This window comes from Malaclemys terrapin, chromosome 1 (assembly GCF_027887155.1).
Source record: "Malaclemys terrapin pileata isolate rMalTer1 chromosome 1, rMalTer1.hap1, whole genome shotgun sequence".
Lineage (NCBI taxonomy): Eukaryota > Metazoa > Chordata > Testudines > Emydidae > Malaclemys > Malaclemys terrapin.
The window spans coordinates 342786864-342797426 of NC_071505.1; the positions used below are offsets into that span (position 1 = coordinate 342786864).

The 10563-nt window shown below is 41.6% G+C and overlaps 1 protein-coding gene across 1 annotated transcript in view; it reads left to right on the forward strand.

Moving 5' to 3' along the window:
• Positions 1-9698, forward strand: part of PGM2L1 (phosphoglucomutase 2 like 1) — an 80912-nt gene extending 71214 nt beyond the window's left edge. Inside the window, exons 13-14 of the mRNA XM_054015907.1 lie at positions 867-1000; positions 3702-9698. Of these exons, the coding sequence (XP_053871882.1) occupies positions 867-1000; positions 3702-3804 (237 nt within the window). The 3' untranslated portion in view covers positions 3805-9698. The remainder of the gene's footprint in view (positions 1-866; positions 1001-3701) is intronic.
• The last annotated feature ends 865 nt before the right edge of the window (positions 9699-10563 follow it).

The window sequence follows — 10563 nt, forward strand, 5'->3', positions numbered from 1 at the left end:
TTGGGGCAGCACCTGATAAGGGGCGGCCAATCTTGGGGTGGCGGGGGGCAGCGCGGTGCAGCATTCCGCGGGGGGGCGGGGCGCAGCGCTCGGGGGCGGGGGGGGCGGGTTTCGGCGGGGTGGCGCTTTTTTTTTTTTTTTTTTTTTTTTGCTGCTTCCACATAAATAAAAAACTAGAACGACTTTAAACAATTTTCACAATAATGCTAATATCTATCAGCATTAGCAGAAGGCCGTTAGCTTAAAGTACTGACTTCATTATAATGTAACTGAACCATGTTTGGGGAGATGTGAACAAGCGTCCATCCTGTGAAGTTTTTCAGCTATGTTCCCTATCCAACTTTGAAAAGCAAATAGCTGTAAATGAAACGCAGAGATTTACAACCAAGTTTTTATTCAAGGTGCTGATTAAAGGAAACTCTTTTAAGTTACAGAAAAGCTCAATACCTTCAAGGTAATTTAAACACCTTTGATTTAAAGGATACCATCAGTGGATAAAATCTTAATATTAATTAAACAATTAAATTATTCACCAAAGAATTTTTTTTTAAATTTCCACTAAGATATCCATAATTTAATTAAAATTAGTTTTACACATGGATAATTAAGGCCTGGTCTATATTAGAAAATTAGATTGGTTTTAACTACATCGGTCAGAGAGATGTGAAAAATCCGAACTCCGGAGCAGTGTTGTTAAATTGGCTTAAGTTCCCATGTAGACAGCACTAGGTCGTCGGAAACTAATTTTCATATTGATCACTTGTTCGCATTGTGTCAGTTTGTATGCAATGCATAATACTTAGTATAGCAGGGAGGGGAGATGCATGTTGATTGTACAGATTAAAATGATGATGATGTTCCATTAGGTGTTGCCTGCGAGTAAAAACAGTCAGATGATCACCTTCACCTTTCAAAATGGGTGTGTTGCCACCCTCCGGACAAGTGGAACTGAGCCAAAGATCAAGTACTATGCAGAGATGTGTGCGCGGCCTGAGCAGAGGTGAGGGTTTCCACTTTCCACATTGTGTCAACGCTTGGTTTGCTGAATCTGTGTCTTTTCTGTGCAATCTTTACTCCTTTCGCTTGACTTGTGCATGGTGAGTATTGGAACTGCACCCGTCTCATTCAAAATATTTCCACAGACCTGTAGGTGAAGAGGCATTAGGAGAGACGCATTCTGCAAAGATAAAAGCTTCCCCACCCTAGTAGCTGGGTGTAATGCACATGACTTGACAGACAGGTGTTGAGGGTTTCGGGCTGTTAAGCTGCTCCCAGCCACTGGCGTGCATGGATCGGCTCATGAGGCTTGATGCTAGCACTCCGTTAGCAGTGGATAAAATGGACAAGAGTTGAATTTCACAAGTCTGCTGCTGCAGACCCCCTCCCCACAAAAAATTTTAATCCTGGAGCAAAGACTTTTCTTTCCCTCCTAGTCAAGCTCTGCTCATTCGGAGAGGTCCATGAACTGTAGTAAACACCCACACTATTGCACCCTAGGTTATCTGGCGATGAAATCTTTGTGTCGGTAAGTTGCGCATATGAAACTCTCCTCCCTCTGATAGCCAATCTGGTTCATCTCTTCCCACTTTAAAAAAAAAAAAAAAAAAAAACACTCCTCTTTAGTGTCCCAAGTGCCTTTTTGGGGGGGAAACGTTTTATACCACCACATAGCATCTGTATCATCAGTGTTTATTACTCTTGGAAGGAAGGGGTTTAGGGTGGCCACACTACTCCCAAGTGAGAGCCACTCTCAACACTTAATTTTACTTTTCAAACTTGGGAAGGTCTTAAAGACGGACACTTCAAGTGGCCTTATTTTCAGGGTACCAAGCATGCTCATTCCACGCAGTCAATCAGAGCAATGGATGTTCTGCCCTTGGGAAAGTCAGGTCAGTTACTTAGGCACCTACATTCAAATTTATGCAGATACTTTTTGGTCCCCAAGTTTGAATATATTTAACTTCCAGTTTACACATTGCAGTTAGTAGGACCTTACTGAGGTCCTTGAATAGATTTTCTGTTTAACTAGAGCTGGGGCAATAGCAACTCGAAGTGGCAGGCATTGTGAATGCTAATTTTCTGAATGTCAGCTCTTGCCAGTTCTTTGATTGGTGCATGTGATCTCTTTCTATGTATTCGTGTGGATGCTTTCTCTTAATGCATGTCAGTTTGGGAGTTCTCAATCTGTTTAAGACTTTTTTCTTTAAATCTGGAACTGGGCCAACAGTCTGACTTCCTTTATACTTCTGATCTGTTTTAACTGCTCAAAAGAGGAAGGTGCAGAAAATAACTAAGGCAAACTATCTTTGTATACCCAGTAATCTGCCAGCAAAGGCACTGTGCCTGCCCTGAAGAGCATACTGACATACGTGGTGCCAGTGAGCAGCTTAAAGAGGAATGACAATAAACCAGTTACTTAGTAAAGGCCTGATTCAAACCCCACTGCAATTAATGGCAAGACTCCATTGGCTTGTTTGGGCTTTGGCTCAGACCCCTAAAGTGTGTGCACATCTTGCTGGGTTTTGTTTTTTGTTTGGTTTTAGTAACCAATACAAAGAAATAGTTTAATTTTCTGTAAAGGATTAGACATTGAAATGGATAGGAAGAACATCTGCATTTACTCTTCAGGATAGAAATTAGAAGGACTATCAAGCCCTTCTACTCCAGAGCATAAGATGATCAGCAGCTGCTGATCAGAAAGGCACTTCCTCCCCGATTGTAATAGCACTGCTCAGCTAGGTGAATGATAGAGGTTGTATGCTTCCCTCTGAAGCATTATTCTTTGGTCTCTATCAGGAACTGCGTACTATACTATGCTAGATGATGTGCTCTTCTGTTTCAATGGTAGTTTATATTTTAAGTTTTCAAGGGTTAAAGAGCAACCAGTCTCTTGTGAGTTCCTGTGCACGGTCAAAATGGCCAAAACTGATCTAGACAGGACATAAGTAGAAATAGGTCAAATTAATTTAATATCCGATTGAGTGAGTCAGTTCCTCTTGCGTCCAGTGGAAATATATTGTACAACAGGGAGTAGCAGGAGAGAGACATGCTGTTCTGTTTAATGGATTTGGTCTTGATTTTCTTCCCTTGCTGCTTTCATTAATTAGATTTCATAGGAGTTAAGGCCAGAAGGGGAACATTACATCATCTGTTCTGACCATCTGTTATCACAGGCCCTTAAATTTCACCCAGTTACCACTATGTTGAGCCCAGTAACTTGTTGGACTAACTACAGCATATCTTCCAGAAGGTCTTCTTGATTTGAAGACTCCAAGACACTGAGAATTCACCACTTCCCTGGTAGTTTGTTCCAATGGTTAATCCCTCTCAGTGTTTCAGATTTGTGGCTAATTTGAATTTGTCTGGCTTCAGCTTCCAGCCATTAGTTCTTATTATGCCTTTCCTTGCTAGATTAAAGAGCCCTTTAGCACATAATATTTTCTTCCCAGGAAGGTACTTGTATACTGTAATCAAGGTCACCTCTCAATCGTCTTTTTTGTAAAGTAAACAAATTGACTCTAAGTCTATAAACTCAGCAAGTAGGAACATTACAATTAGCTGAATGGCAAGAAGTCTTCTGAAGGACTTTTGAGGTTTTTGAAATCTAATCAAACTCAGTTTGTTAAAGTGTTGGAGCTGCCTTTTTGGGGATAGATCACTTGATATTACTCTAACTTCAGCCATTTGATTTCTCCTTCTAGTGACAAAACCTTTCTGGAAGAACAACTACAGAAAGTCATTGAAGCTTTGATTGAGAATTTTTTGGAGCCCAGTAAGAATGGACTGATCTGGCGTTCTGTGTAGATCTCCTCCAACAGTTTGTTATAGAAGTGACTCTCCTTGCGCTGTATCATGTGGAACAAAGGAACCAAGATCAGAACTCCATTTAGCATTAATTGTGTGTGCGTGTGTGTGTCAGTTACCTAACTGGCTAAATTCTTAAAAACCAATAAAGAGGCAGCATCTTTTTGTCAGTTTTCCAGCAAAAAGCTATGGCTGGCAAATTGATTTGGGGGAGTTAATATCTACAATTTCATGTTCTTTTGACCAAAAGACACATGTACATTAGCATAATGAAGTCAACTCCCATAGTTCAAAATGTAGCACTCCAGAGGGTTAAGACTGCTAAACTCTGCTGTAGCATGTCACTGAGTTTCATGTTGAATGAACTAATACCTAGCACCTTTGATTTGAAAAGACTTGAATTCAAAAAGTTCTGTTAGTTCTAAGTGTATTTGAAGGGAATTAGCAATCACATAAGACTGACAAAATGAGCCGGCTTCTTCATTGCTGTGGAGTGTGTCGGTATAATTTACTGTTACAGGTCTTAATTTACAAGTATGTTTAAAATAGAGTTTAGTATTTAAAATGTCTAGTTTAGACAAGTTGTTCTAGTACATGGTTTTCAGCCAATTAAATATCCTAGTATTAGAGGGGCTCTTGGTGCATTGTATTTTTTCCTGTGTATCTTAAAATACTGATGTTTACTTAACGGTGAAACAATCGTGGCAACTCCATGCAATTTGATTCGCAGCTTGGTTTTTGACTGATCAAACAGTTCCTTTCCAGGATGTCCTAATCAGGGGAAATAATCTCTGTGTCTTGTTTAAATTAGTGATTCTAACCACCAGAGGCCCATTGAGCATAGTTTAATCAGGTAGCTTTCTTTCATTTTATAAAACTCTCCCAAAATATTCTGGATCTCATTCTACATTATCTCAAATTAAAACCTCTAAAAGCAGGCTGTTCTAAAATATAGATGCCTTGTGAATGCAGTTTTGGGAGGACTATGTGAAAATCCAGTTAATATTTCTCTAACATCTTGAAACTACAGTGTCCGTGTTCTCTGCTCACTTATGAGAAAGGAAGCTAAAGGAGGTGAGACATGGGCTCTGTGTATTCACCCCTTTACTCTCACTTTTCTTCACTTACAGTTGCATCTATAAATTAGCTCCTGATGTTACCTGCCTGCAAATATTCGATCCTTCCTCTAAACTCACTTTAATTATCTGTTTGTGTAAGTTTTTAGCTGTTATTCCTAATTATATAATTCCTAACTAGTCCCTTACTCTGCTTTGACTAGAACCTGGTTTTCTTAATGTGGAAAGTCTTCAGAAGGTTGCTGTGAGCACCTGGTCTGGGAAAAGTGTATTTTAAAAAGCATACTGCTTCCCTGTTTGGCGTCCTCTGGATGTTCATGTCCCTGGGTGCAGACTAATGCTTGACACTTTGTCTTTCTAAACTGGTGATAGAAATCTCTAGAATAAGAACTGTGATGCTCTGGACATCTAGCCACTATGGTACTAATATAGACTAAGTAGAACAATTGAATACACAACTACATACTATGGTGTGTAATGCCCAAACACGGTTATAGGACTCTAGTAATATCTTTTTTGATTAATCAGCTCCAAATCCGTGATTAGCGGAGTTCATAAATCCCAAGAGGCACTTGTTTAAACCATTGTTTGCCACTATTGTTAAACCTTTGAATTTGTCCTCTATTATACCCTTGTAGCTAAGTTCTGTAGGACAGTGCAGAACGATGCTGTACATATCTCAGCTAGGCAGATATAAAGGACAACATGTTTTCTGTTTCTGTGCAGATATTGGATATGTCATGCTGACAGAGGCTTTGCACTATGACCATAAATACATATTTTAGCTATATATGAATGTACATGTACTGCAGGAAGTTGTCTGTGTCGCACAGATTCTTATTTACAAGCAATGTTTATTTATTTTTTTTATTTTAAGAGAGATTTCCAAGGTGTCCTCACAATTGAGAGAAATTTCTCTTATGCCAAAAAGGGGTTCTTTCCCTTGATTATTGTATATTTGTGAGTGCGATGGTTGGGGGGAGGGAGAAATGGGTGAAAACAATGAAGCTTTACTGCTTTCACAATATTGCACAGAATTGGAAGTATCCAAAGATATGTGGGGCAAGTCTTTTTAAGTTGCTGCTTGGACTTGGCATTTTTTTTCCTGATGGAAGTTAAACTTCAGACCTGATTCTGGTCCCACTAAAGTGAGTGGAAGCATTGCCATTAATTTCATTGGCAGTAGGATCAAGTCCTTGGGGTTTTGAATCTTTTTTTTTTTTTTGTAATTCAGAAGAGAACAATTCATTTTTTGTGTGCGTGGTTTGAACAAAGCTAAACGTTAAAGGTGTATGGAGTTGTGTATGTGGATAGGTCAGCTCTGGGTATGGTGTAGCACATACAATTGTGTAAGGCTTTCAGATCTGCTTTCCTAGTAGCTGGTTAGCCGAGCCTGGTCTGAATTAGGGATGCAAAAGTTTAACTGGATAATCAATAGGCTTGATGCTTATCGGTTTCAGTTAACGATTAAACTCTCCTGCCGCCCCGCGTGCCTGGGGTCCTGGCTGCCGCCCTGGGATCCCAGCTGCCGCCCCACACACCCAAATGCTGGGCACCAGCGGCAGCTGGGACCCCGGGTACAGGGCCAGCAGTCGGGTGCAGACTAATGCTACAGCACCCCCCCCCGCATCCCTAGTTCTCCGGTTAAACGTTTAACCAACAGAATTTTAATAGGTTACACGGTTACTTTTTTTTACACGCTATTTACATCCCTAGTCTGAATCTCATCCAGTATTAGGTAAATCTGAACATGAGCACCAGGCCATTGAACACTTACAAGATGTAGGTTTTAAAATGCTTTTGAGACTGGATGAATCTGGCGGAGCTGAATATCAGTGGTTTTCTTCAACTGATGATTAGGCCCTTAGTTCTTAAGCAGTACATCATGGATGAAGTGCTTTTGGAAGGTGGGCAAGTGAGCCACCAGAATGACTGTATTCTAAGGGTATAATAATTACTGCTGTTTGATCTGCTGCTACCATTGTTTTCCATTGATATGTCTAATGCTTGAAGTATCCCTACTATTCCATTTGGAGAAGTTGTGTTCTTTCCTTTCTCTGCATTCCCTCCCCTACTTTTGTTACTGTGAAAGATGATCACCTTGTTACCTCACTGCTGAGTAACTTTTTGCTGTACCTACTTCCTCAGCACTTTGAACTTGTGCACAATCTAGTTTCAGTTATGGGCGTTTTTAATAGTTTTGTTTGCATTGTAGAAATATTTAAACTGTGTGTGGGGAGGGGACTAATTCTAAACCGAACCAGTTTTTTGGTCTGGATGTTTACTGACTTACGGCGCTTCCTGTTAAGATGCATTTTTAAAGGTTGGTGTGGAGCGATTCATCAGGTATGATAGAGCCAGTGATTATTTGTGTCTAGCGTTTGAGTAGTTTCATTCATTATTACTATTATTTTTTTTTGCACTGCTGCATACAGAGGCCTACTCTCTATCCCATTCAAGTCTGTGGCAGAACTTCCATGGGACTAGGATATGATCCTTTAAAGCATAAGAAATTTGCCAGGCAAGTTGACACGATTTATAATACACCTCTTCTATTTGTGTTTTGTATAAGCACCATCTTCTTCCGAATGTGAAGTGCTTGCTGTTCAGTTAGTAAAAGGGAATCGACAGCTGTTATCCACCTCCCTCAGTAGTAATATCACTGCTTGGCACAGCTCTGGAGGAAACTTGGAGCTGCAGAAGGAGTGGAAAGCAAAAGTTGTTAATGCGTGCTTCCCCTCTCTCCTGGCAGTGCAGCACTGAATGACTACAGGTATGTCCTAAAGCAAAACGTAGGTGAACCTCTTACTGTAGTCAGAAGTACAATTACTTCCTCTTCTGTCTTTGCGGTCAGGATGCTTTCCCGTGAAAATGGGACTGAATAAATGGAATACACTAAAATGATCTTTCTCAGCTGACGGCTGAACCTGATACAGTTCACCTGCAGGGTTCACGGCTCCTGTTTTGATTCAATAAGACTTGAATGGGAATTAAGGAACTTAACCTGGGGTTTTGGCAGAGGGAAGCCCACAAGAGAAGGCATACACTGATGTGCCCTTAGAATGCAAGCCCAATCACGGACTCCCAGGGCGTTTTGTTTTTGTGTATATGACAGGACTTCAGTGAAGGGAAGCGACCTGAGGAGGAGACAGTCTTCTTCTGGCTTGATCTTGTAACCCATTAGCGACAAGATTGCTCTGCACTTTTGCTTTGTGGCTTGAGAAGAGGGCATTTCCTCCCTCAGTGTGGTTGGCGCAGGTTGGTTAAATGCTGGCTAACTTTGCTTTGAAGTCTGGGGTAGTCTGTGATAACACACAGCAGCAACATCCCCTTACCGGCAACATGCAGCTCTGGAGTGGGCTTAAGCGTTGCATTCCTTCATTCATAGGGTGCCTGCCCGCGGAGGTGCCGGCAATAATGCTATCCCTGGTACTGCAATGCTCAGGTACCACCTTTATCCCCCACTCTCACATAGGCCAGGATACCAGCAATTTCAGTGTTCTCTCTCTCTCTTTTATTTAAAAAGAAAAAAGGGGGGGGGGGGAAATAAGGCCAAAGAGATTGGAAATTTTTAAGAAAACCGCCATGTGTTTACCTGGGGGAACATGCCCTCTCCTCCTCTGAAATTCTTCTTCTCTCAGCCAGTGCCCCCTTAGTATTCCTGAACTCTGCCTCTCCAGCGGTGTTGGCTTTTGCTCCCTATAGCTGGGGGAGAGGGATGTTTTATGAAGCATCCTGAGTTCTAGGAACTTCCTTGATGCTTTTGCATGGAAAGCAAGAGCGTGGTCACTGCTAGCTTCAGGCAGGGCCAAGCCCCTAGTGCTAAGTAATGAGTAAAGTTTAGGCCTACGCTTAAAACTGGCTGTGTGGGGGCATATCTCTGTTCCCCCCCCTCCCCCCCAGCCCCGTTAAAGTGAGATGAGCCTCCCCACACACACACTGTAGGATCAGGGCCCTGTGGGTTGACCGCTTCTTGCTTTGAGATGTATTTGAGCCTCCATCTAGACAGTGTCTGACCTGAAATGGCAGAGGCATTTGCCAAGCCACTGCTCTTCTACCACAGGAGCAATTCCTTTGTGTTTAGATCGAGGGCCAAATCCTGTCTCCCTTTCTCCATGAAAGGCCCCAAGCTCAGTGTTCTGCTACAGGGAGGTGTCTGGAGCATGTGAGTGGGCTCTCAGCTCCCCACACCAGAGTGCAGTGCAGAAGCAGTGATGGCTACTGCAAAGTCTGGGTTGTAGGGAGTCTGCTGTCACTTCACAGCCTGAGGGACAGAAGGATCCCAGTCCTCCACGCCCAGCCCAGCTAGTTGGCCTCAGCACAAGGGGGAAGATTTTTGCCATTATTCAGGAAACTATTGATCCTAAAAGATCAAGTAAGGAGTTGGTGGATATTTCTTTCATTGATTTTTGACCTAGAACTTAGGCACAAACATTTGTGAGCACTTCTTACCACGCCCAAGGGAAGAGGGGTGCAGTTTGCATGGGGAAGCCCTGGCATTCCGAGCGCCTCAGATTCCCAGTGTGAGTATAGCAGCTTTTCCCATGAATGCTCAATGGCTGATTCTTCCAAGATGATTGCACCCACAATACCTAAAGTCATTGCTCTCGATTGAGAACCCAGGAGCGTTTTAGATCTGTTACCTAGTCTGGTTCCATTTGTTACTCCAAATGCCTTTTCTTTTAAGAAACCGGGGTGTATTATAAATACAGACTGAGAATTTGCACTTTTTTCTGTAGTATTTCTGTATGGATTACTATGTGGATTTAGCTGAATGAAGTGTTGTAACTAATAAAGCATTCTCTTCGTAGTAGCAAATCTGTGTGATTCTTTGGTGTTTATTGGAGCGTTTCTTTAATGCTGCGTGTGAATCAGTGTTGAATAATATGTGTTATTGAGGAATGCTTTTTAACTGATCAAGGGGGAAAATTGTCATGTAAACAATTCCTAAATATTTGACCAGCTCCAATCTAAGATACAATAGACAAGATTATTTACAGTGGTGAAAACAGAATTTATTCTCGATACATCTGTTTTGTAATAATGGAGGTAATTTTAAAAGCTTTGGTACTTGTTACCAAGCAAACAAACATGCACATAACAGACATAGTTGACTTTCCAAAAAAAAAGGTGGGCTGAAATGAAGAGCACATACTCTATCATTTCCTGGTTCAGATCTAAGACTGGAATAGCTTGTAATGTGAAGTGGTAGAAACCCCTATCAGTGGAGTCATTTTACGGTAGGCTGGACAAAGCCCTGCAAAAGCATAGGGAACAGGGAGCTGGATTAGATAGCATGATGGGTAAAATTGTGTCCAACTCCCACTGAAATTCAGTGAGACTTAAGCATGTTTGAAAATTTTTCCCAGCAGGGGTCTTCCATTTCTGCCTTCTGATTTTAGTTTAAACTGGAAGGCAGTGGAAAATTAACACAATGTCTTATTCTCAACCCAAGGGGAGGGTTTAGTGATCTTAAGCATCAGGTTTGAAATATTTAGATTCCCGGGATCAACTGGTTCAAATCCCAACAGGATCTAATCAACACATCCTCCCCTCTGATCAAGGTAAAACCTGTTCTGTGAAGTTTAACATAGTAGGGTATTTCATAAGAGACTGTAAATTGAGGTCTTGGGATGGTAGTTTGCCATGGCACTTCTTCGCAAATGAAAACATTTTGGAAGGC